Source organism: Callospermophilus lateralis, chromosome 16, assembly GCF_048772815.1.
Source record: "Callospermophilus lateralis isolate mCalLat2 chromosome 16, mCalLat2.hap1, whole genome shotgun sequence".
NCBI lineage: Eukaryota > Metazoa > Chordata > Mammalia > Rodentia > Sciuridae > Callospermophilus > Callospermophilus lateralis.
In genome coordinates, this window is record NC_135320.1 from 51,486,996 (window position 1) to 51,514,537 (window position 27,542).

Below are 27,542 nucleotides of genomic sequence, written 5' to 3' on the forward strand. Positions count from 1 at the left end.
CGCCGTGAGTAACTGCGTCCAGGGGCGTGACTTGGTGGCTGGGCGCCCCAGGCGTCCAGCTCGGCGGCGCGCGGGGTTTCTCTCTAAGGTGGGCAGCGCTGCGGAGTTAGGGGAGCGTGCTCCGGCGCTCTGGCCAGGTGAAGGGGAGGGCCTGCAGGATTTCTCCTTGTTTGCACTGAAAGGTGTGTTAGGCTCGGGAGCGGCTTTTCCGGGGTTCGGCAATTGCCCTAGCCACCTCCTGGCTGCCGTTGGCCAGTCCCTCCCACCGCGGTTCGCCTCCCCGGGCGCCGCACCCTGGGCAGCTTCGAGCCCGGGGCCTCACCTCTAGCCTCCTTTCGCCTCCCCGCGCCTGGCTTTTTCTCTTGACCCTTCAAAACCTTCAGCTTCGTTCCTCCCAGCCAGACTTCCCTTGAGCTCCCCCACACCTCTGGTACCTCCAGTAGGGACCCTTCTCCGCGATTCCCCGCCCTTTACCCCTCACTTTCCCAGTCCAGCCCAGTCTACCCTCTGGGTGGCTACCGCCCCTTCCCCGCCCCTTCGGCCTCTCCCTCCACCCCTCTCAACCTGGCCTCCCCATTCATCTAGCCATTGTCTACCTCCCCCTCCTCCCCCTCCCCAAGCGGCCTCCTCCCCCACCGCTGCCACGTAGTGGTTTGAAGGAACCAATGGGCCGGCGCCGCCAGGTGTCTCTTACCTGCACCACGTGGGGGAGGGGGAAGGGGCGGGCAGGTAGAGCCACATCCCAAAACAGAAAAGCTTTCAGCCATTGCGCGCGCCTCCCGGGAGTACAGCCCAGCTCCTGGCTTTTTCATAAACGCACGGGCAATTGAATACAAAAAGGGCAGGCCTCCTGCACCCTCCTTCCCACCCCCCTTCCTGCCCTGGGTGTGGAGCACCGGCCAGGTGTGGGTTTGGGTGGTTGGTTACCGCCTTTTGCACTGGCGGCAGCGAGGAGGGGGGGTGGGCGCTCTTTCTTTTTCTCTTAGAAGAAGGTTTTAGCACAGGTTTTCTCGTTCTCACTTCCACCCCGCCTCACCGCCTCCCGACCCCCCTTCTTCCCCTCCCCACCTATCGTCATGACGGCGTCTCCGGATTACTTGGTGGTACTTTTTGGGATCACTGCTGGGGCCACCGGGGCCAAGCTGGGCTCGGATGAGAAGGAGCTGATCCTGCTGTTATGGAAAGTCGTGGATCTGGCCAACAAGAAGGTATTTCTCCACGTTCTTGTCCTAGGCGTGGGGCAAGAAGTTTGTTGTGGAAGTTTCGAGGAGGGGGTAGGTAAATAAGTATCCCACTTGTGGGGGTGGACCAGAGGCCTAGAGAATTCAGAATAAAACCAAACTGGTTGGCCAACCGCCTTGGAGCCATTTCAGTCTTCTGAAACCTGGCCCAGGTGGAGAGGCCGGGAGCTGCTGAGACGGGTTCTCTGCTGGTCGGGGAACGCTGGGCCGAAACCTATGGCCTTCCCGGGCCCCCGAAGCCCACTTCCCAAACCTTTGCGACTTGATCCGGGTGGGGGTGGGGCAGGGGGCTGGGACGCGCGGACCGCTGAGCCACAGGAGCCGCAGTAGTGTAGTGAGCTTTGATTATGCAGCTGGACCCCTGTAGAGGCGCGGGCCGCCGCTACAGGGGAGCGAGGGGGAAAGCCTGGAGAAAGGCTCAGGAATCGAAAAAGGGGAAACTGACCCGCTGTTTCTCTCTCCCCGGAGGTGGGACAGTTGCACGAAGTGCTAGTTAGACCGGATCAGTTGGAACTGACAGAGGAGTGCAAAGAAGAAACTAAAATAGACGCCGAAAGCTTATCCTCCGCGCCTCAGCTGGACCAAGCCCTCCGACAGGTGACAGCCCCGGGCCACACCGCCCACTTCCATCCGGGCTGTCCCGGCAGCCCCACAACCGGACCCAACCCTACTGCTGCACGTCCTCTCGGGATGGACGCCGCGGGTCCCTGGGGCTGGGTGGCGGGACTCCCAGTCGCTTGGATGGGAGCCTGGGCCGGGGACTGGAAGAGGTCGCTGCTCCTTTTCGCTTCCTTACCCAAACTACCCAAATTTGCTAGTTTTCCAGTAGCTTCCTAGAGTAGTTCCTGGGGTCGGAGACTCAGCAGCGTTTAACCATTTGAATGACCAGCGAAGCTAGATGAATTGTGTAGTCCCCATCTCCAGGTCCAGACCCCAAACGCTCCAGTCGCCAGAGGGGTTTGAATCTGTGGCTCTGCCATGGAGCAGGGGGCGCTATGGTGTAGATGGTGCCAGCCAACCTGGCGTCGCGTGATAGAAGCGGCCCGAGTTTTGGTCAGAACCTGAAAGAGCCCGACTGCTTTTAGTCTTCTTAACTCCCCAAAAAAGGCTGGGTTCTATAATTTCTTTAATGGTCTTGATCTCAGTCTCAAGTAAGGTTTGGGTCACCGTGGAACTGGTGAAATCCCCTTTTTGGAACCGAGGTAACTTAAAAACTGGCAGTTCCGGGGCGCAGATCCTGGGTTAGGGCGGGGCGCCCAACACCTGCGCACCTATGAATACCCGGAGCTCTCACTGCCTCTGCCCTAGCACATGAGTTTCGAATTATAGGAGAAAGTTATCATTTCTGGGGTGTATTCCAGGTTCGTGTTACAAGCCTTTACAGAGGTCTGTGTATCCATTGTCTGCTTTGTTTATCAGAAATTGGTTTCTTTCTTAAACTTGGCACATCCAAACAAAGTAACGCTGGGGAATGATGTAATCTGAAGGCAACCTACCAGGAAAGCAGACCTCTGATTTGTCTTCAATGAATTTATCGCAAAAATAGAAGGGGGTACGGGAGGGGAAATGCACTTATGAGCAAAAACTGTGAATTGGATGGAAAGCGTCCTTACCGAAACCTGTCTAGGGGGATTTGTGATGTCTGCCCCAGCAGCGTTGTCAATTTTAGGCTCATCGTCATGACTCGCCCCGACCCCAGTTATTACCAAGTGGGGCCATTTTGAAGAGTTTGTAAACCCTGTATCAGTTGTGTTCCTCCCTGTGTGTCTTATTCTTTCAGTTTAACCAATCAGTGAGCAATGAACTCAATATCGGGGTAGGGACTTCCTTCTGTCTCTGTACTGATGGGCAGCTTCATGTCAGGCAAATTCTGCATCCTGAGGCTTCCAAGAAGGTAAGAGTGCTGGCTTCTGGAAAAATGGTTGGACTTTTGAGGTGAATGAAAGCTTTTTAGAAAACTGGCTTATCCAAATTATTATTTTTAAAAAGCTGCAGGTAGGGAGTTATTGTTTCATGTGACCAATAATTTCATTTTGGGAAGATAAAAAAGCTCTGGAAAAAGAAGGTTGTGAGTTGCAAAATACTAATGTACTTATTGCTTGTGAAGTGTATATTTAAATTGCTAAAATTGGGCCTGAGATGTAGCTCAGTGATAGAGCACATGTGTAGCACATGTGGGTTTGATTCCCCAGCACCACACACACACATATTAAAATGGTAAATTTAATATTATGTATATTTTACCTCAGTTACAAGACGCATGACAATTTCATGGAGATGTTCAGGTTTGCAGTAATTTGGTAACTTAACAAAAAGTGTTTTCAAGATGCTTGATGTTCTCCCACTTGCAGAGTTAGCATGGAGTTTGATATTGTGACAAAATAACTACGGGTAGGAAAGCAAGAATGGTGTTTTAGTGCATTATAATATTTTCATTTCTTGAAATACTTTATCCTAAAAAGAAAGGGGTCAATAAGTTCAACTCAACCATTTTAATTATAATTCATTAAAAAGTCTGCTTAAATAACACAACTAGCAAAATATTAATTATGGCACACTTTACCTAATTTTTAAGGGAATGTTCAAGACTAAATCTTAAATCTATAGGGTCAGGACAATTTTTTTAATTTTGTTAACTTTTCTGATGTGGAAAAGACTATAGAGTGAGAAGTCTTGTCATGGATATATTATGGTTTCACTCCCTGGAAATACTACTTAGGGAACAATGAAGAGCAGACAGCTCACCCAGGGTAGCCAATCACTGCTAAGCTAGTTGCTCTTAACAACTTAAATTAGTTTAAGCCGTAACTTTTTATTGTGTCAGGCAAGCACTGAGTTTGAAAAGATAAGAATATATTTAGGTAACTATATGAGGCAAGTCTTGCAATGAAAAATGTAGATTGACAATTGATGACACCGGAAAGTATAGTCAGTACAGATTTTCTTTAGCCCTGAAGTAGAGAAAGCTGGGAAATTAGTTAAGTGTATAGTAATTTTAAAAGTCTGAAGAAGAAATCCAAGCTACTCTGATTTGTGGGATAAGGTGATCACTCCTTTTATAAGAATTTTAGTAGTTATTCAGTTTTATTAAGTGCTAATTCATTTCCTATACCCTTGACCTAAAAAGACATGTGAATTATTTTTTCCCCAAAAAAATTAATATGGGGGTCTTAATTCTTATTGGGTCAGAGGAAAACAGTTGTTTCCATTATTTTAGATGGATTGCTTTGGGTATGGAAAAACTCTGGAGGAAAAAAAAATGTTTTCCTAAGTTGGTTTTATTAGGATAGATTAAATATAAGAAATTAAAACAGTTTAATATAATAAAAGTAATCTTATATATTCATTTATAGGCAAAATGGGAAATATAAAAGAAATAATCTATGCAGAAAACAATAGATTAAAATGTTTTTACTAATATAAGCACATGTAGATATATTTTTTCAGACTTCCGTAGAAAAGCATTATTTTTACAAGGAACATTCATACTATACAAATACTTTCAGCCTCTATAATTTAACATAAGATCATGGTTTCACTCCCTGGAAATACTACTTAGGGAACAAAGAAGAGCAGAAAGCTCACCCAGGGTAGCCAACATTTCATAAGCACTAACTAAAATGCTCAGTATTTTAAATGGGCACAGCTATTTTTTTTTTTACATGTTTATGGACTTTATTTTATTCATTTATTAAATGTGGTGCTGAGAATCAAACCCACCTCACACATGCTAGGCAAGTGCTCTACCACTGAGCCACATCCCCAGCCCTTTTTTATTTAGAGATAGGGTCTCACTGAGTTGCCTGGGGCCTAGCTAAGTTGCTGAAGGCTGGCTTTGAACTTGCCATCTTCCTGCCTCCGTCTCCCAAGCTGCTGGGATTACAGGCATGTGCCAGCTTGAACACAGCTATTTAAATTGATCCTTTATTGCTGTATAGGCAGACAGTTTTTAAATTAATACTTTTTGTGGGTAACTGAGAATTCATGATTGTTTTGGTAGTTCACTTTTTGTTGCTTTGGTACTTGGGATTGAACCCAGGGGCGCTTTACCACTGAACTACATCCCCAGAGCTATTTTTTATTTTGAGAGGGGGTCTTGCTAAATTGCCAAGGCCTGCCTTGAGTTTGCAATCATCCTTCCTAAGACTCCTGAATCCAAAGATTACAGTCGTGTGTCACCACATCCAGTTAAATAATGGGGTTTGTTTGTTTGTTTTAACTTTAAGTTATTCAATGAGGGTTTTTTGTTGTCCACACACACACACACACACACAAAGTGTAATATTTGTCAACACAGTTGAGCTTTTTTTAATAATCACATGAGTGCTGCTTGGAGCCAAGAATAGCTGGGAACCATTTCTTCGCTTTTGAGTTTTGAGGCATATATATTATAAAATATGTGTGTATGTATATACATATCACACATATGTGTATATATATACACATACATGAATTATTTTCTGAGGTGACTGCATATATATATATGTGTGTATATATACATGTGTATATCAGGAATTTACTATCTTATCTAATTTAGTACTGACAATGTGTATTATTAGTACCCAATAGTAGTTAGAACTACTAAATTTTACAACTTAATCTTATGTATAAACTTATGTATCTGCACAAAAACTGATACTTGAAAATGCAGATGGTTTAAAATGATTGGGCTGGGGTTGTAGCTCACCGGTAGAGCGCTTGCCTCACACATATGCAGCCCTGGGTTCAATCCTCAGCACCACATAAAAATAAATAAATAAATAAAATGAAGGTATTGTGTCCAACTACAACTTAAAAAAAATGGGTTGGGGATGTGGCGCAGTGAGTGGTTAAGCATCCTGGGGTTCAATCCTGGGTACCAAAAATAAAAAAAATAAAAATATATTGTTCTTGGAAAAATAAATAAATAAAATGATTATGGCTGGGAAAAGAATGTATTAGTCAGAAAATATAAAGTATAACAACTCAGGTATATTACAGCTTCGGAAATGTTTTGAATGAAATGCATAATGGAGTACGTTGTAATCCAGTTCATTAAAATGAAATGGATTTTTTTTATGTGAGACCTGTATACAAGATCTAATGCAATAATAGGACCAGCTGTTAAAAATAAAGCTGTTCTTATATTTTTAAAAATCATGGTAAAATATGCCTACCTTGAATTCTTAGTTTTAATTACTAGAGAAACAACACTGAGCAAATTTACCTAGTTAACAATATCTACCTTGTCCTTCCTCAGAATGTATTACTACCTGAATGCTTCTATTCCTTTTTTGATCTTCGAAAAGAATTTAAGAAATGTTGCCCTGGTTCACCTGATATTGACAAACTGGATGTTGCAGCAATGGCAGAGTGTATCCTTTAAATGATTAATCAAGAACCAATTGCATATAGCTCCAAGAAAAAAAAATGCAATTTGAAAAACTTCTAAATGTTTTAAACTTCATCAGTGTATGAATGATATTGTCTGGTCCAACATTTATATACTGTACTAGGAGGAACTTACAGTATACTTATATTAATCTTTCAGAGTAGTTATAATTAAATGAATTTGAACAGTTGCATGGACTTAGACATGGATTTTTGTGAAGGTGATTGCATCTAAAATAAGGTTCAGTTACAGATGATGGTATTTTCTGGGTGAGGGGTGTGATGAGTTAGAGGAGAATGTGAAGACTTTGCTGTCTTTGATGCAAATGGCAAGGCTACTTGATCTTGTTTATCTGGTCTTAGGGTTTATCTTGTTCTTTGGAATGGATAACTTTATTAAGGATGGGTGTATGTCCTTTACAAATTGCAGTTCATTGATTTCCTCTTTTAATCTCCCCTGAGTTTCTCAAATACATACAAGATTATGGTGGTTATGATGCATCTTTGGTGATAAAATAGGGTCATTGTCCCCCAAATCTTTATTTATCAAGGGAGTATATTTAATGCATTATATATTGTAAAAGTAAGTATTTGTAATCATAAATTTTGAAGTTTATGAATGACCCATTATCTTGCATCTAGTAAGTCTTTAAAGTGTTAACTAATAAGCAGTCATGTGCTAATATATCAAATGAAAACTGAATAATAGGTTAGACTACTCCCCCAGAGCACTGAGAATCATTATAAAGTCAAATCTGTTATTTTTAGGAACTTGGCAGTTGTAGATTTTTTTGTTTTTGTTTTTACCAGGAATTGAACCTAGAGGTGCTTACTGCTGAGCTACATGCCTAGACATTTTTATTTTTATTTTGAGACAGGGTCTTGCTAAGTTCCTGAGGCTGGCCTTGAACTTGCAATCTTTCTGCCTTGGCCTCCACTGGGATTACAGCCGTGGGCCACCATGCCCAGCTGTAGAGGCTTATTCTTAAACCTTCTCATTCATTTTCAAGAGCTAAAGCCTGCTGTTTGTTGTATTGGTTAGGGCCTCCTACCCTTATGATCTCATTTAACCTTAACTGTCTCCTGAAAACCCTCTTCTTTAGATTCAGTCCCATTGGGAGTTAGGGCTTAAGATACACATTTTGGGTGTGCTTAGAATACGCTAAACTATTTGATACCCTAGTATCTAGAATAAAAGTATCTAGAACAAATATCAGGGGTGTGGGTGTAGCTCAGTGGTAGAATATGTGCTTAATATGGTCAAGGTTCTTTTCATCCCCAGTGAGCATGTGCGTGCTTGTACATACGCGCTCAACCATCGGTAGATGAGAGAATTTTGAAAAGTCTTAATTTTTAAAAAATATGACAATTTCAGTAGGTATAGGCAGTATCTAAGATTTCTCTCCAACGATTGTTTCCTCTTAAAAAACAAAACAAAACAAAACAAAACAATTTGTGGGTTTTTTGTTTGTTGGTTTGTTTTTTGGCCGGGAGGGATTTGCTGCTGGAGATTGAACCCAAGACCTCACACATACCAGGCAAGCACTCTAGCACAGAGCTACACCCCCCAGCCCTCCGTTTCTTCTTAAAGAAAACATTTTCCTAGAGATTATAGATCAATTTACTAGTAGAAATGTCCACAACTACAAATGGGGGCTTATTAGGAGTTTCTTTTCTATCATTTCTTTTAGTTCTAGTTCTATGAGCATACATTGGCAGTTTTTTTCAATGCTATACAGATGAAAATCAGAAATATTTGGCTACAGTAAAGAGATTAATTGTGACTAAAGCTAAGTTGGGTTCTATTTTCATGAGCATTGAAACTGAAATTTGAGGCAGACTTTCATGACCATGCATTCATTGAAATGACAAGATTTTATATTTCTTTAAAAATAACTTTTTTAGGGGAATGATATTGGCCAAATTATATTGTGTATCGTGTACGCGTACGAATATGTAACAACACCCCATCAGTGTGTACAACTAAAATGCACCAGTTAAAAATCGGGAAAGGGCCTTGGATTGTGTCTCAGGGGTAGAGTGCTTGCTTGCTTAGCATGTGTGAGGCACTGGGTTCAATTATCAGCACCACATAAAAATAAATAAAACAAAGGTGTTGTCCATCTGGGAGATTTTTTAAAAATAACTTTTTTATAGATTAGTGTCTTTTGACTTAAATTGAGTCTTAGGTTTATAGTTTTATTACCAACTAACAAGTAGATTTTAATCTTAATCGTAATTTTTTTCCCCCTATAGTGGCAATTGAACCCAAGAATACCCTACCAACACTGGGCTGTCCCCCAACTACTTTTTTTTTTTTTTGAGACAGACTTACTAAGTTGTAATCCTCCTGCCTCAGCCTCTGATATTGCTGAGATTATAGGTGTGTGCCTCGTACATCTGGCTAGTTAATAGCATTTTTAGACTGTTTAGTGTTATATTTTCATGTTTATTTTCCACTTATCAAAACATTTAAGATTAGATGGGCACGTGGTACATGCCTGTAATTCTACTGCTCAAGAGGCTAACAGTTTAAGGCCAATCTCCACAATTAGACCCTGTCTCAAAATAAAAAGGATTAGGGGTATAGCTCAGAGGTAGAGCACTTGTCTAGCATTTGCAAGGCTTTGTATTCGATTTCTGGTACTGGGGGTGAAATTCAACCTTTCTTAGCAATTTTTTTTTTCATTGCTGCTATGATCAATTATCCTAAGATTCTTATTCAGAGAAATCAATATTTTCCTGATGAGGCCACCAGAACAATTTTTGAGGTCAAAAGCAATCACATTAAATCTGCCTATCAACTGTGCTCATCTATGCAAAGAGTTTTGCAAAACTCTGCAAGAGTTTTATTCTTTCAGGCCACTAAGCCATTTTCCTTGCTAATGTGGAAATGATCCTGAATTTTGAAACAAAGCTAGTCAATGAATGTCCTTGATGACTTTGCCAAGTAGATGGAGAGTCATTTACTCCTGTTAGATTACCTCTTCCAGGTAAACCAGTGGTGGAGGAAGAGAGGCTCCTGCCAGTACTACGAAAGGAGCAATTAAGAAAATTTGCACGTTTATATGTTTGTATGATTTATCTGTGGAATCTTTTGATTTTTCACTAATGTGTTGGTGCTGGTGATTGAACCCATGGCTTGTGCATGTGAGGCAGGCAGTCTACCAACTGAGCTATATCCCCAGCCCCCAGTCTGTATTCTTGTTTTGTGTTTTTAGATAAAAGTGAAGAAATATTGATTTGTTTGGAACCTCAGTGGCTTTACAGTACTATGTTAATAATTTTTTTTTTTTTTTTTAAGGATTGCGGTTTTAGATTCAGAGCAAATGGAACAGAATGTATAGTGTTCCTGTAAGACCCTTGTTTTCTCTCTCACTCACCCAAACCCTCATAACTTCCTTCCATGTCTCTTCCCTCCCTGTCAACATGCTGTACAGAGTGATACATTTGTTAAAATAGATGACTATACTTGACATTATCATCTAAAGTCCATAGTTTACATTAGAGTTCACATTTGATGGTGTGTATTTCTTGGGTTTTGATAAATGTTTTTATACTGATGTGTATTCATCATTGTATACGATAATGTGTTGTAGTATCAGCATGGGATAGAAAAACTTTATTGTACTTTCTGTTTCACCTGTTCATTCCTCCCACTAACCTTTATACTATCTCTTTAGTTTTACCATTTCCAGGATATCACATAATTGGAATCGAATAGTATGTAGCCTTCTAAGATGGACTTTTTCTTATACCTAATGATATATACTTAAGGTTCCTCCATGTGTTTTCACGGATTGATCATTCATTTCTTTTTAGTGCTGCATAATATTCCATTGTCTCTATGTACCACAGTTTGTTTATTCACTCTCCTATTGAATGACAACTTTGTTATTTCCAAGTTGCTTTATTATGACTAAAGCTGCTGTAAACATCTTTGTACAGATTTTTGTGGGGGCATGTTTTTAATTCATTTGGGTAAGTACCAAGAAGTGTGATTGTTGGATCACATATGTTGAGTGTAATTTTTTATATCTCAAATGCAATGTTCAACACATTTTTGTAAGAGAAAGCAATGAAACCATGAATTTTTTAAAAATGTAGAACTTCATTATGTAGCATTTCTAGGTGTTTATAGATAATGAAAAAAAAATATTTTTAGGCAAGTGCTCTAGCACCAAGCTTCACTCTCAGCCCCAGTGTTGTTATTCTCTAATGTTAGAGGAAACTAAAGAAAAAGGTGTAGTCACAGAATCTGATCTCTCTTGGACCAGAGAGGCCCTGTCATTGTGCCTTCTCCAAGCCTCACTTTTATCTTGGCATTCCCAGTTGAAAACTATGGAAGTGTGAAAGTATAACCACTTTAATAAAAGAAGGTTTGGGGAATTTCTTGAGTGCAGTTCTGATTCTTATTTTACCAGTTCTTTCCCTCTTTGTATTTGTTCCAAAAGCTATTTCTGATGTTGGTGTTAGGCTTCCAAGTTGTTCCAGTTGCAGGTGTGCTGCCTGCTTCTTAATTGTGCAATCCCAGTTGAGAAGAGCTTATCTACAGGTAAACTGTAGATTGCATTTGGTAAGCTTCATTTAATCAGGTGAGATGGTGAGAGTTTGACAGGGTAGTGCTTCTGTGATTTCTCCTCCTCCTCCACTTCTCCTCCTTTACCTCCTTCCTCCTCCTTCCTTTTTTTCTTTTAAGAAATTATCTTATCTCCCTTGGAGAAATTAATACTAGTTTAGTTGCTCCTATGGAAAAAGACATTTTGATTATGGTGCTGTTTGTACAAATGAATTTTATGTATTTTTAAAAAGTAATCTTGGAGTTTCCTCACTAATGCTGGAATTACTTCCTGATTTCTTTACCTGTTTTTAGTTTCCTTATTCATGAACTGATTTATTCTCATTACCATTGTGTTTACTTCAATTTTCTAAGCCTTTATTAAGATCTTAACTCTTAATGAAATATAGAAAGGAATGATCAGGGTTGGGGTTATAGATCAGTGATGTAATATAGCTCAGTGGTAGGGCATGTGCTTATTAGCCTGTGTGAGGTTGTGGCTTCCGTTTCCCACAAAATACACACACACACACACACACACACACACAGAAAAGCTATCATATTTTTCTTCAAGAGCCTCACAATAGCCCAGCATTGGGGGTAGGGGGTATTACCCTCATTTTATAGCTGGGAAAACCAAGGCTTAGAATTTTTTTTTTTAAATCTCAAGTTAGATGCTCCAGCATCTATCTAATGTCCAGAAATCCTACTCATTAATCAGAAAGTGAAAGTCTAAAATCTATAAAGATTTTTTTTTTGATACTTAGGTGATCTCTTTTAAAAAATCTCTTTAAATTTATATTTTCCTGAGCACATTCTAGCCAAGTCATTCGACAGTAAAGTGAAGTTTATTTTGTAAAGTTTCTGTTCTGCTGTTGGGTATTGCATCCATGCATGTTGTTTGCCATGATTATCAAATACCATTTCACTAGTTCAGCTTCCTGTTGTCAGAATTAAAAAAAAAAAAAAAAGACTAAACCACTCCTGCCTGCAGTCCATAGGTTAGTAAGGTGTGTGTGTGTTTTACTATTCCTTAGTGGGTGTAAAGGATTTGGAATTGTGCACATAGGAGTGTTCTAGCAGAGTGATATTGGCCTGTTTTCCCCATAGATGAAAAATTGAAATGGTGTAAATAGCCTCAATAGCATAGTGGTTAAGAACACTCTATGGAGTGAGATTTACTGTGGTCAATTTATTTGTACTTGGCAGCCTCAGTTTCCTGAATTAAAATGGAAAGACTGTTAGGAGGAGTGTGGGATAGTGTGTGAACCACACCTATCAGTGTGCGAGCCTGTACACATCACTAGGTGACTGGGTGTCTCGGATGAAAATATCTGGGAAAAGTACTTCCTTATGTATTTAAAACCTTATTTTAACTTATTCTGCACTTATTTTTTAACCTCAGGTGAGAGTGGATATAGAACTTTCAAAGCATCAGCTACATATTAGTACAGGTAAACTTCAAGGTTAGTTTGGCTTTTTCATTTGTAAAATATTGTGTGAATGTGGCTCATTCTACACTTGGGTACTTATTTGTTCTGATTATTTGAACTGCACCAATGTAGTTGTATAGACCTTCATTGCCCTGTTTAAAAGCTAAAGGGAAGCACTGAATTTTCTTTGTCCTTCTCTTCATATTAAAGAGATTTAAAATGTCCCCAAGTGTACAGTTAAGCTGTGCTGGTAATTGACCTTGTTAGCTGGAGGGAAAAAAGAATTATCTTTGGCATCACATCAGCATGATCTGAGCCAAACCAGCAAACGCGTTGGCTTGTGGTCTGTGATAAATCGACTGTAGAAATACTGTATGTTTAATTATAAAATAATATTTTTTACTTTTAAAATGTGAGTTTGGTGATTCTAGTATAACATGGTTTTGTTTGTTTGTTTTATGGTGCTGGGGATTGAACCCAGAGCCTTATGCATTCGTGAGGCAAGCACTCTACTAGTTGAGCTATATCCCCAGCCCATAATATTGTTTTTTAAGTTGAATTGCTACTACAGCATTTAAAAAAATTTTTTATTTGTTCTTTTTAGATATGCATGACAGTATTTAAAAAAAAATACTTTTTAGTGGATCTTGTATTTATTTATATGTGGTGCTGAGGATCGAACCCAGGGCCTCACACAGCCAGGTAAATGCTCTAACACTGAGCCATGATTTTAACCCAATGTTTTTTTTTTTTGTTGTTTTTTTTTTAAATAAGCTTTAGAAGATTCATTTTGTCATCATGAAGTCTCCTTTTTCTAATTGGTTTATCCTATGTAAATGTCTTCTAAATTTTTTTTTGTCTCCATTCCATTAACTTCTATATATCTTATATCTTCTGGAGTGTACTTGGTCTGTTGGGTAGGTTTGAGATTCTTTCATGTGGTTTTTCATTATGATGTCTACTGGAAGTAGTATTTGTTAGTAGGATCTTATTATTTTTCCTCCAAATAAGTTTCTGAGAAATGAAATTAAAAGTAAGGTTGTAGAGTTTCTTCCCAGCATTTTATTGCTGCTATATCAAATTTTGTTACTGTGGCTCCTTGTTTGCTTTTCAGGGGCTTCTGTTATGTGTGAAGAATTCTGTTATGCTGAGGATTGAACCCAGGACCATGTGCGTGCTAGGCAAGCACTCTAGCACTGACCTGCACCCCTGAGCTGCTTCAGTGGCATTTGTGATTTGTTTCTTTCAGAGCTCACTTTAATGTAAAACTGATTGGGCCTGTAGCTCAGTGGTAGAGCATGAACTTAGCATGCATGAGGCTCTGGGTTCAATCCCCAGCACCAAAAAGAGGAGGCATGGGGAGTAGATTGTATATTGAACCTGTTTATTTAAAAAAAAATCTTTTTAGTTGTAGATGGACACAACATCTTTCTTTATTTTTATGTGGTGCTGAGGAACAAACCCAGTGCCTTCCACATGTAAGGCAAGCACTCTACCCCTGAGCTACAACCCCAGTCCTTGAACCTGTTTTTTAACTTAAACAATTCATTTCAGGATAGATATCATTTTCTTCTTCCCTTTATGTTCCTTCATATGCTTGTAGGAAATTCAGTTCTTGGATTTTTGCTTGATTTTTCTCTTGCTGTGTTTATTGGTTTGCTGCTCCTTTGTTAATTGCCGTAGGTTTTTAAATATGACTGGCAACATAGGTAATTGTGTTATACTATAAACAGAAAATAAAACAGGGCTGGGGAAGTGGCTCAATGGTAGAGAGTTTGCATGGCATCAATTCCTAGTGCAGCAACAAAGAGAAAGAAAGGAAGGACAGAAGAAAGTAAAGAAGGAATGTTAAAAACTTGTCTTTTGAGGGGCCTGTGGCAGGGAAAATTTTGCTTTGAGATAGAATTTCAAGTTAGTATGTAAATATGTGCTTACCATTATTTGTTCCAGAACTAATATTTTATGTGTGTGGTTCTCAGTTACAGACCAAAAACTTAGTTTAAAAAAGATGTCATTTACAAGTGAAAACTGGGTGTGTTCAAAAGCAAATGTGTCCATTTTCAGGTAGTCTGGAAATAACTTTTCTTTTGAGTAGATAAGCTAGTATTAATGAACTCCGTTCAGCTTCTTTCTCTGAATTATACCATCAGCTAATGTTAAATGTTGAGTTAAATTCTCGGTCAATTTCACCAAGGGTGACACTAAGGAAAGCATTCTTCCTGTTCAGATATCATTTGAGTCCCTGACTTCCCTAACCTAGATAAGTGTAGCACTTCACTCAATTGTAGCTGAGATGTTAGTTTTGTTCCCACCCTCCCTGGCTGTACCCTTCCTCATTCCCTTGTGGCAATTCAGTTTGTAAAGCTGGCTGAGCCTGTTTGTGCTGTTGTAGCTGCCTCAAGGGCAGAATGAGTAAGTTGCATGACGAGCCATAAATCAGGAGGCACAGACTCATCTTTTCTTCCCTCAAGATCAGACGTGTAGCAAGTAATTCAATATATAACTATAAGTTGATAGGGAGAAAGAATTGGTATAAAAAACATTCTTAAAAAGAATACTCCCCTACCATTTATTTTTTTGTGTTCAATTCTTGTATCGACTGAACTTCCTGAGAGAGAGAGAGAGAGAGAGAGAGAGTGAGAGAGAGAGAGAGAGTGAGAGAGAGAGAGAGAGAGAGAGAGAGAGAGAGTGTGTGTGTGTGTGTGTGTGTGTGTGTGTGTGTGTAAGGAGGTGGTTTGGGTATGCAGCAGGTTGGATGACTTTTAATAGTCGTTAGCAGCTTAAAGCTGCTGATCTTCTCTGTGTGTGCTGGCTCAACGGGAAACATGTTGGTGCATGTTACATAGAACCCTATTAGCCAAGTGTCAACACTATATTCTTAATTAAAAAAGGAGAATTCAGTTAAAACATTCTTCAGCTACCGATCTATTTGAACAGAGAGGAGAGAGGAGACATTATGTTTTTGCTTTTGATCTCCTTCAGTTGGCCTTTACCTATACATTTAAAAAGATCTTTACAAAGTGTGGCTCAAAACAAGTTAAGCAGAGCTTCTTAGCCTGGTGCAGGGAATTATGTACACAGTCAAACCTGGGCTGTGTTATAGTTTCAGTTCCATTGCCTGCTAGCTGGGTGACTGAGTTGTGGAACATCTCTAAATCTTTGTTTCTTCATCTTCTTGGTTTTACTATAACCTACTTGGTAGGATTATTGTGAAAATCAAAAGACCTAGGTGGTCCAAACAACATGGTATTTAATAAATGCCATCATTTATGGTAGTACATTCCTAGGAGCTGTAGAGTAGTTAGAGATCAGAGGAAGGCAGGGCCCCAGATTCAGGAGATGTATAATATAATTGAGAGGAGAGTAATTTATTGCAGGGGAAGCATCCAATGGACTCTTCAATTGGTGGTTGTGGCCTAGAGTAGTTAATAGTAATAGCTTTGGTGCTATATGGCAGTTACTCATGGTCTGATTTGGTTGGAGAATTAAAAGAATAAAAGTGCTTTATGGGGGAGTCTCTTGAGCAGAGGTTAGGTACCTCTCTTTTACGGAAGAGATTTTGAATGGAATATCTTTGCATTCCTATTTCTCTAAATCTAAATCTAGCCCCAGTGTTCTGTTCTGGGGGATAAAGTCGTGATGTGATAAACATTCCTGTGGTGGTCTCTGTATTAGCCACCTTTTGGCAACCTGCATTCCTGTAGCTCAGAGGTCAGTAAGCTTTTTCTTTGAAGGGCCAGAGATAATATTCTGGGGTTGGTGAACTACATATAGCCTCTGCAAATATTCTTTCTGTAATCCTTTAAAAATATGAACTCCGTTCTTTTTTTTTTTTTTGTACTATTTTTTTATTTGTTTTAATTAGTTACACATGACAGTACAATGACCTTGCGTTCTTTATTTTTAATTGCACAAAACCATGCTGAGTACCGAGGATGGTCTCTGCTGTCAGTGGGTGCTTTTCTTCTAGGTTCCCCAGGGTGCAGCTGATCTCCCCATTTTTTAAAATAACCTTTTTTGTTTGTTTGTTTATTTATTTATTTTTTTAATGTGGTGCTGAGCATCGAACCCAGTGCCTCAGATGTTCTAGGCAAGCACTCTACCACTGAATTACAATACTAGTCCCTGATCTCCCCATTTTGACATAGTATCAGCCTGGGCTTTAGGCAGTGTTTCCTGGGCCAGTTTTCCTAAAATCACTGTCTACTGATTGTCTCTTACGTTGTCAGGTCCATTGATGGTGTGGGGTAAAACTGGAACTATTGAAAACTGTTAGTTTACACTAGTGACCCTGGTGTGATTTCCCCCTGCCCCCCAACTGGAGACACTTTTAGTTGTCATAACTCAAATATAGGAGTAGAAGCCAACGTGCTGCTAAAAATCCTACAGTACACGATAAATCTCTTCTTCCAACAAAGAATGCAGAATAAGTGCTAAGAGAAGCATGGCTTGCATGGCAGGGTTATATCCATTTCTTGGGTAGTTTTTGCTCCATCATAGGCCTGATTGAAACATTAGAACTATAGGGTTCCAGACTGCTCTTTGGTACCAGAGTCCATATGATAATGATAGACTTGACTAGACTGATCTCCCCAGAAAAAATTTAGGACAGCTATCTCCCAAAGTATCTTTTTTTTTGGTGCTGGGGATTGAACCCATGGCCTTGTGCATGTGAGGAAAGCACTCTACCAACTGAGCCACATCCCCAGCTCTTCCTCCAAAGTATCTTTATCCTTTAGCTCTAGTTTTTCTGTCTTATCACAATCTTTGAAAATGGCACTGGATTAGTAAAAATTTTTTGATATCCTCTTCACATAATCAATGATTCCAGTCAGTGGTCTTTGGTCTGTTGCTTGAACATCTCCTGAAAAGATAGTTTCAAATCTGTAAGTGGGAAGTGTATCTATTTTGTCATTAGTTGATGTCAAGGGCAAGGGGGGTGGGATGCAGACATGATCTATCATTTTAGCTTGATTCTTACCCTGTGAGATATACGAATAGCCATATGGTGAGTTCAGAGTTTTCAATCATGAATGTCTGATCTTGAATTATAAAAGTAGTCACTGTGGCTGGGCAAGGTGTCACGTGACTGTAATCCCAGTGACTCCTGTGGTTGATGGAGGAGGATCAAAAGTTCAAAGCCAGTCTCAGCAACTTAGCAAGGCTCTAAACAACTTAGACCCTATCTCAAAATAAAACATTAAAAGGGCTGGGAATGTGGCTCTGTGGTTAAGTGCCCCTGAGTTCAATCATGCTTCCAAAAAAAAAAGGTAGTCACTGTGGGTTCTAGGAAGAAGGGAGTGGGCATCTTTTATTATATTAAATACATGCTTTGTGCCATGGGCTTGTTTTATCTCATTTAATCTTCACAAAGAGCCCAGGGAGGTAAAGATTATCACAGCTTTGGCTTCTGAGATAAAGTTTAGTGGGGTTAAGTAATTTGCCAGGAACATATGGCTGCTTTTTGGCATATGGTATATTTAACTGCGGAGAGATGGGACCAGCTGAGGGACAACACAAAAATGAGTTTGCCTACCTTTGTTGGGAAGCAATGTCTCTTTACTGGAAAGGAAGGAGGAAGCTGGGTTGAAATGGAAAGTGGTTTAAAATTATGAATGGAAAAAGATATGGCTCACTGAATTAACTCTGCAGATTACCTGCTGTACTTCTTAGGAATTCTAGGTGGGAGCTCTCTGAATTGATATCTATCCTCTGAATTTGCACTAAATAGTACATGAGGACACTTTCTTCACATTGGTCTTCATTTTTATAAGCTTATTTTAAAATACTAGCTAGAAAACGGTATAAAATAAGGCAAATGTTCTAGTAACCACCATTCAGGTGTTTGTTTTCTTTTTTCCTTTTACTTTTTGTGCTGCTGGGAATTCAATCCAGGACCTTGAGCCTGCTACCACCGAGCCATATCCCCGGCTGTTTTTATTTTGAACGCTGAAGAAAAGATGCAGCCCCATAGTGTTATCTTTGTGCTTTATATTACACTACAAAATTCAAGTTTAGACAAAGTGTGACTATAGTATTGGAACTTAAAAGAAATTAAAAATTCCAGCCAGTATGGCAGTGTATGTCTGTAATCTCAGCTACTCAGAGTCTGAGGCAGGAGGATCACAAGTTTGAAGCTAAGTGGATAACTTAGCGAGTGGTAGAGCACTTGCTCTGAACATGCTGGAGGCTCAAGGTTTAGTCCCCAGCACAATCCACACATACAGAAAAGAAAAAAGGAGCAAAGAAAGAGACATTGCAATGATTGTTAGTTTTGTAAGGTAACTATTTTGATGGAGGTACGTGCTGGTTTTAGAATCTACAGACATTGTCAAGATCCATATTGAAGCTAGGTACAGTGATGTGCTCCTATATTACCAGCACTCAAGAGGCTGAGGATCACTCAAGCCTAGGAGTTGGAGACCACAAGCCTGGGCAATGTAGCCAGACTCTGTCTCAAAAGAGAAAGACATTTTTCCTGCCGTTGCTGAGTAGTACAAAGGCTCCGGTGTGTTCAAGATTGGGCTTCATCTGTAATCCAGTGCCATGGCTCAGGAAAGAATAGTTGCTGGAAGTGTAACGGACATTAATACTGCTTTACAAGAGGTGCTGAAGTCCACCCTCAACTATGTTGGTCTCAAAGGTGGAATTTGCAAAGCCATCAAAACCTTAGACAAGCACCAAGCCCATCTTTGTGTGCTTGCATTCAACTTTAATGAGCCTCTGTGTGTCAGATTGGTGGAGGCCCTTTATGCCAGCACCAAATCAACTTGATTAAGGTCAATGACAAGAAACTAGGAGAATGGGTAGGGCTCTGTAAAATTAACTGAGAGAGCAAACCCCATAAAGTGGTTGGGTACAGTTGTGTGGTGGTTGAAGATTACGGCAAGGAGTCTTAGGCCAAGGATGTCATTGAAGAGTACTTCAAATACAAGAAATGAGCAAATAAAATATTTTTGTCTCTCTCTCTCTCTCTCTCTCTCTCTCTCTCTCTCTCTCTCACACACACACACACACACACACACACACATACACACACACACACACACACAAAAGAACCATATTGGTCATTGTTGGCTCTGAATGCTTAAATTGCTTCTGAAATTTACTCTCCAGGTACTAGCATCTGCTACTGTCAAAGATGGGATGCCCCATAGGGTTCTAAAAGTATTTTAGAAGACAAGTATGAGTAAAAATGGTATCATAGAAATAGTGTCATTGGTAGTCTGAAGTGTCTATCTCAAACATTATGCTGAGATCATTTAATATCTCATGGCCTTTATTGACATAACTATGTCATAAAGTCAGCATGGTCACTACCTTGTATATGCCACTGAGATAGATAGAATAAAGGATTCTAATTAACTTAGTGTACTGTACACTTTATCATTTGAAACTCAAACTATAGGAGTAAGCATTTATCTATTTTCTGTTACCTAAATAAACAACTTTTGTTACTGGTGATACCATAGGACACAACGTTTTTGACTTTCACCCAAGAAGACAATTCAAGAGTTTAAGAAGTATGGTTGAAGTCCCAAATGATGGGAAGAAGCCATCCTGAGATTTTAAAAGAATTTTACCTGGACTTTTGACTCTTGAGTTTAACTTTGACTTGGTAGCAACCTCATTTTACCTCTCCAAAAATATTTCCTTAACTTAATCTCCCAGGTTTAAACTTTGAGAAGAATAGTTCAGTCTCCCGTTATGGAGCCTCTCAAGTTGAAGATATGGGGAATATAATTTTAGCAATGATTTCAGAGCCTTATAGTAAGTATTAACTGTTATAATTCCAAGGATTTGGTCCCAACATCTTTCCCTCAACTCTGATTTTCATTTTCTTCCCACAGTTTTGTTTCTGATAGCTAAAATGATGAGTTGTATGTTGTCATTTTCAGATCACAGGTTTTCAGATCCAGAGAGAGTAAACTACAAATTTGAAAGTGGCACTTGGTAAGTAGGTGAATATCATTCATTTGAAATATTTTACTTGATCTTCTTCATATTATAATATTTAACTCCCTTTATATCTTAGTAAATTTACTTAACTTTTTGGCTATCATTTTGTGTTATTTAGTCATTTACTACTGGATGTTGAGATTCAATTTGTATTTATTTATTTACTTATAAATGTTTCAGAACTTTTATTTATCTTTTTTTGTGGTGCTAAGGATTGAACCCAGTGCCTCACATGTGCTAGGCTGGCACTCTGCCACTGAGCTATGTAGCCCTAGCCCGTGGGATTACAATTTAATGAAATATTGACTACTTCAGTCAATGACTGAAGAACATCTTGTGTCTTTTATCTGATTTTTGTTTTAGTCTCTTTTTATCTGTCCATCTTCTTTGGAAAACTTACAAAGAAAAAAATAATACGCTTTAAAAGAGTTCGCAGCTTATACTGAGATTAGTTTTAAGTATATTCTGTCAGCTTCTACTTTAAAGCAAAGGAAGTAACTTGGGAGGAGTACACAGTGGTGATATCTCTGTGATCACAGGTGGACCTGGTTGAGTTTGTGACTCATTGTAGTCAATTATATGTGATCAGTGCCTGATGCGAATAGAAACTTCTGGCACTTTTGTCCGTGGAGAGATTTTGAAGCCTATTTAGAAGCCTATTTAGTTTGTGGAGAAAGTGACTCATGAGGAGAATGTCCTAGGATTACTGAAAATATGAACATGAGAAGGACAGAACATCAAAAGGTGTTAAAATGTATAAGAGGTGATTTGCAAATGACTCATCAAGGTGTGGGGATTCCCAACTGTATCCATAAACACCCTGTGATGACTCTCTGGTTTGATAGGGAGATATTTTAATGGAAGACTTCTGACCACATACATACATTCCTGATGTGGGTTAATTGGCAGCTCTGTGTTGATCCTAAATTTTGCTGCCAAACCGGATTTAACCCTCCCTTGTGTACTGGCTACATCCAAGAATGAATTTGAGCCTATCTTTCATGGTTCCATGCCAGGCCATGAGGGTATAAGAAGAACTTTGTTTCCTGTGTTTTGATTCGGGTCACTTTGAGTTTATGGCAGGCAAGTAGCTGATACATAGATGGCTTGCTGGAGAAGCTAGTTGTACTAGACTTACATAGGCGTCCCATCTTTCTATAGTGAACCCCCCCTAAAGAATACTTTCAGCTGTACCCACAACATTTTTAAGTTTATAAGAAAAATACATCAGGCAATATTGAAAGTCTGTCTGAACTCAAATAAGACCTCTTGTGTAGGCAAATTGTCTTGCAGGGAGAAATAGATATCAGACTTGTAAGCATTAATTATGCAACCTGAAGTTTTGCTTCATCCACAGCAGCAAGATGGAACTTATTGATGATAACACTGTGGTCAGGGCACGAGGTTTACCATGGCAGTCTTCGGATCAAGATATTGCAAGATTCTTCAAAGGACTCAATATTGCCAAGTTGGTTTTCTTTAATCTCTATTTTACAAATTAATCCCAAAGGGATATTGGGTTTCCTATTCTTTTCTCCTCACTTTTTTTTTTTTTTTTTTTTCCTACATGCCATTTGTTTTATTTTTATTTTTTTTCAAAGGGGAGGTGCAGCACTTTGTCTGAATGCTCAGGGTCGAAGGAATGGAGAAGCTCTGGTTAGGTTTGTAAGTGAGGAGCACAGAGATCTAGCATTGCAGAGGCACAAACATCACATGGGGACCCGGTACATTGAGGTATGTCCTCAAGTTGAGACCCTTGATTTCTTGAATGAGTATAAATATAGTATGGGAGATTCAAACTGTATTTTAACTTCTCTTTTCTTAGGTTTACAAAGCAACAGGTGAAGATTTTCTTAAAATTGCTGGTGGTAAGTGCCTTTGGCTAATAAGAATCTAAAGTTTTGCATTTATACTGAGAATCGATAAATAGGACATGAATGGTTTTCATTTCCCAATGAAATATATGGGAAGTGATTTTTGTAAGTAGAAAGAAGAAACTTTGAACAGTATCAGTGAATTTAATGTGTAATTACTCTTACCTTAACACTTGAGCTAACCTACAATAGTTAAATAGCCATTTAAAATAATACTATACAAAGATAAAAGGATTACATAAAGTTGTATTTGTTCTCAAATAAGTCCAAAACCTGTTTTCAAAGAGCCATGCTGTAATACCTAGGTTTGTTGCATATCTGCTTCTAGTTTTTCTCTGTTACTTAATTCATCATTGACCACTTACATGATCATTCCCTGGTATTTTTTAAATACATATCATTTACAGTAATACAGTCAGAGAAGGGAACAGATGTGGTCTTTATCTGCTGGGACCTCTTTATCTCTGGGAACTTGCTAAGTTCCTCAGTGGTTCATAACTTCAAAACTTAAAAGTAACAGCTGCACAAAAATATTAACCAATTTGTCCTTTTTTTTTTCTTTCTTATGTATACATCTATTTTGTGATTTCTTTCTTTTTTTTTTTAAAACTTGGTACTGGAGATTGAACCAGAGGTGCTTTACCACTAAGCTACACCCCAGTCCTTTTTTCTTTTTATATTGAGACAGTGTCTTGCTAAGTTGCTGAACTGGCCTTGAACTTATGATCCTCTGTCTCAGCCTCCCAAGTCACTGTTAAGCCACTCTGTGAATTTTGATTGTTGTGTTATAACTTCCTTTCTTTCAATATATTATGAACACCTTCCTATGTTACTTGATTTCATTTATTAATTGCTACATGGTATTATATGTACCATAACATTTTGAAACATCTTTGTAGTGCTCCTAGAACTTATTTCCAACTATTCACTTTAAGTATGTTGCACTGAATATTTTTTTAACTCTCACCCATTAGGATAAGTATCTTAAAGTAAAATAGCTGAATCTAAGAATTGTGGGCCTTTTAAAAGGAGACCTTTAACACCTGTGGCAATTTGTACTCAGGAACTTTCACTTAAATAAAGAGAACATTAGTATCTTTGCATAAAGCAGCACTGGTGGATGTTTTCCAGAACTTGAAGTAACAGCAGTACTTCAAGTAACAGTGCTAATTCTATTCTGGAACTTGCTCTGGGAATGAAACTCAGGGAATGCTCTGCCACTGAGCTACATTCTCAGCCCTTTCTGCTCTCTATTTTGAGACAGGGTCTTGCTAAGTTGCCCATATTGCCCTTGAATTTGAGTTTCTTCTGCCTCAGCCTTCCTTGTTGCATCATTGTGCCCAGGCTTGGACTTCTTTAGCTAAGCCCTAAAATTCAGGGCTTTATGTTCCAAGGCAGTGTTTGATATAATTTCTTTAAAAAAAAAATTTTTTTTTTAATATTTATTGTTCAGTTTTCAGTGGACACAACATCTTTGTATGTATGTGGTGCTGAGGATCGAACCCGGGCTGCACGCATGCCAGGCAAGCGCGCTACCGCTTGAGCCACATCCCCAGCTCAGTGTTTGATATAATTTCAAAGCACTGTTTGATACTGATAGGGGATAAAATTTATTTGAAAAAATTGCTGTGGTCTTACCTAGATCCTGGGTTTCTGTGGTAAAGCATTGCAAATTGAAGTTGGCAAAATGAACATTCATATTTTTGCTCTGGATTTCATTGTATGTGGATGGTATGATAAGAATTCTTTATATATATATATATTTTTTTTTTTTTTTTTTTTTAAGATGTAGATGGGACACAACACAATGCCTTTATTTTTTAATGTTTTTGAGGATCGAACCCGGGTCCCGCCTGTGCTAGGGGAGCGCTCTACCGCTGAGCCACAATCCCAGCCCTAAAAATTCTCATTAAGGGAAAGCTTTACTAGTTGTATGGATTTGAAGGGTGTGCATTTGAGTATTTGTTACAGGGCACTGCTGTACAAGATTCTCTAGTCCGAGTGGAACACTGACTAGCTATACCAAATATATTCTCTTTACTCAAATATGTTTGAAACTTTCTTAATAAGAAGTAATCAGGAGCCAGACATTGTGATGCACGCCTATAATCCCAGTGACTCTGGAGTCTGAGGCAGGAGGATCATGAATTCAAAGCCAGCCTCAGCAAAAGCAAGGAGCTAAGCAACTCAGTAAGACCCTGTCTCTAAATAAAATACAAAATAGGGCTGGGGATGTGGCTCAGTGGTCAAGTGCCCCTGAGTTCAATCCCCAGTTTAAAAAAAAAAAAAAAAAATGGGGAGGGAGAGAATTCTGATTCTTAGCATATCATTATGATGAATTCAGAGAAGCATTGAGTCTTTGTGATGAATTTGACATTTCCAGTAATCACACCACTTTAAATTTGATGAAGTTGATATTTCAACTGTTTTTTCCCCAGGTACATCCAATGAGGTAGCTCAGTTTCTTTCCAAGGAAAATCAAGTCATTGTCCGCATGCGGGGGCTCCCTTTCACAGCCACAGCTGAAGAAGTGGTGACCTTCTTTGGACAGCATTGCCCCATCACTGGAGGGAAGGAAGGCATCCTCTTTGTTACCTACCCAGATGGCAGGCCAACAGGGGATGCTTTTGTCCTCTTTGCTTGTGAGGAGTATGCACAGAATGCGTTGAGGAAGCATAAGGACTTGTTGGGTAAAAGATACATTGAACTCTTCAGAAGCACAGCAGCTGAAGTGCAGCAGGTTGGTCTTTAAGAGTATGCTGGGACATCTCTATCTTTGGAAACAACCTAATATTACTCTTTGTGGATACTGAAAATATCAGTTATTGAAATAGCCTCATTCCATAACCAAAAGAGAGCCACTGTTTTCTTGCTGTCACACAGAAATCATAATATTTTGTATTTTATTTTTTTGTATTTTAAAACTACACGTCTTGAAAACTTCCCATGTTTAAAGATTTTCATCTTTAATATATCTCATTTTGGTGCATATTTTATTTAGAAATTCCTCTTATATATTTTGGTTGCTTTCTTTTTCTATGAAACATAAACATGCTTGTAAAAATTTCTACAAATTTCTGATTCGTTTCTTTATAACTAGATACAACTTGTGAGCTTTTAAGATTTTTAATGTCTTGCCAAGTGTATTTCCCAAAAGACTTGGTTGGTTTTATTTCCTACTGGTGACCTTCTGTCTTTAAAATTTTTCAGAATTCAGAGTTTTTTTTTGTTATTGTTATTTCAGTTCTAGGAATTTAACCCAGGGGTACTTTACCACTGAGCGATATACCACCAGCCCTTTTTAAGATTTTTATTTTGAGACAGAGTCTCACTAAATTTCTGAGACTGTCTCAAACTTGCAATCCTCCTGCATCAGCCTCCTGTGTAGCTGGGATCACAGGTAGGCACCACCACAATCCATAGCTACATTAGTTTTTGTGTGTATGTGTGTGGTGCTAGGCATCAAACCCAGGGCCTCTCACATGGCTAGCAAACACTCTACCACTAAGCCACATTCACAGCCTCACTGCATTTATTTTCAATTTTTGTCCTAATGCTTGTGCTGTGTCTGGATTGTCTGTATAATTTTTAAGTCTTCCTTTCTCTCTTTCCTGCCATTTCTTTGTGCTGTTTGTCTTTGATTTTATCACCTCTTACCCAGTAATTTAATGGGCGTGAGTGTGAAAATTAGTGCACCTTTTGGGGAGGAGTTCATTGATTCTTTTTTATATTCAGTTTATGGATGTTCAAGGCTTTCATGTTTGTTTCCTAGAAAGCCTCAGGATGCCACAAATTACATTTGCATGAGGACCTGCCTCCTAGTATTAGAATAGTAGTGGGCATATTCTAGGACAAAAATGGACAAGGACTTCGTGATCGAGTTTTGCCTTAGAGCAATTCTTCAAAGTATCTAACCTATCATAATCCATATCAAGATAGCTTGATTCCAAGAATATAAAATATACTCAAGATCTTCTTTCCTGATACCAGCTCAAATTTACATGGAAACTAAATTACTCTTATCTTTAGGGTCACCAAATGATTTTCTCAGTTTTTCATTATCTAACTGTTCTGTCTTATGCTCTTATGTAACATATTTTAATGTCATTAAATATCATATTTTAATTTATTAAATATGTTTTAATTTATTTAATATCATAATTTAATATTATATCTTAATATCATTTACAGTCATTATTTGGCCTGTGATTCCTTTACTAGGTCATTCTCTTTTATTTCTTGGGTTTGTTGGAGTATAAAGATAATATTAAGGGGAACACTATGTACTTAGTGAAATGAAATTCAATAAATTGCCACAACAGTCCATATTTAGCAATATGTCCAAATTTTTATAAAAGACACAGACTTTAAGGACACTTGTCCTAAGGTAGGTGGTGATATATCTGTTTAGGTGGATACATCCTTAATTATAAGCATGTTGTGTTGTATGTCTTATGTAATTGACAGAAGTGGGTATCATGCTTTCCCATCTGAAATGCATAAATCCTTTTCTTCATTGGTGCTTCTCCAACTTTAATGTACTTATGAATCATCTGAGAATCTTGTTAAAATGCAGATTCAAATTCCCTGGGTCTAGAATGGAGCTGAGACTGTATTTCTTGCATGTGTGTGTATGTACTTGTGCACACACTGGGGATTGAACCCAGTGTTCTAATCATGCACGCTACCATTGGGCCACACTCCTAGCTCCCAGACTCTGTTTCTGATAGGCTTTCTAGTGATGTCAGTGCTGGTTTACGGATGGCATGGAAATAACAAAACTCTAAATCACTTTTGTTTTGAGTACAGGTGCTGAATCGGTTCTCTTCGGCCCCCCTCATTCCACTTCCAACCCCTCCCATTATTCCAGTACTACCTCAGCAATTTGTGCCCGCTACAAATGTTAGAGACTGTGTACGTCTTCGAGGTCTTCCCTATGTCGCCACAATAGAGGACATCTTGGACTTCCTGGGGGAGTTCTCCACAGATATTCGTACACATGGGGTTCACATGGTATTGAATCACCAGGTAAGAGAGTTGCTTATTGGAAATCTTCTTTAATCTTTCTGTTTCTCAAAAGCTCTCCTCTAATAAAAGAGCATAGGTA

The 27,542-nt window shown here is 39.0% G+C and overlaps 1 protein-coding gene and 1 pseudogene across 3 annotated transcripts in view; both read left to right on the top strand.

The window, feature by feature from the left end:
* Window positions 1-1,076: 1,076 nt before the first annotated feature.
* Window positions 1,077-27,542, top strand: part of Esrp1 (epithelial splicing regulatory protein 1) — a 48,739-nt gene continuing 22,273 nt past the window's right edge. For 2 of the 3 annotated variants that reach the window (XM_076835872.1, XM_076835874.1), the window contains exons 1-11: window positions 1,077-1,208; window positions 1,710-1,838; window positions 3,022-3,135; window positions 6,481-6,595; window positions 20,274-20,372; window positions 20,501-20,555; window positions 21,919-22,029; window positions 22,163-22,295; window positions 22,387-22,429; window positions 24,874-25,175; window positions 27,245-27,463. In XM_076835872.1, the coding sequence (XP_076691987.1) occupies window positions 1,077-1,208; window positions 1,710-1,838; window positions 3,022-3,135; window positions 6,481-6,595; window positions 20,274-20,372; window positions 20,501-20,555; window positions 21,919-22,029; window positions 22,163-22,295; window positions 22,387-22,429; window positions 24,874-25,175; window positions 27,245-27,463 (1,452 nt within the window). The remainder of the gene's footprint in view (window positions 1,209-1,709; window positions 1,839-3,021; window positions 3,136-6,480; window positions 6,596-20,273; window positions 20,373-20,500; window positions 20,556-21,918; window positions 22,030-22,162; window positions 22,296-22,386; window positions 22,430-24,873; window positions 25,176-27,244; window positions 27,464-27,542) is intronic. The other variant, XM_076835873.1, reaches the window with a different exon arrangement.
* Window positions 19,149-19,543, top strand: LOC143382026 (small ribosomal subunit protein eS12 pseudogene; annotated as a pseudogene).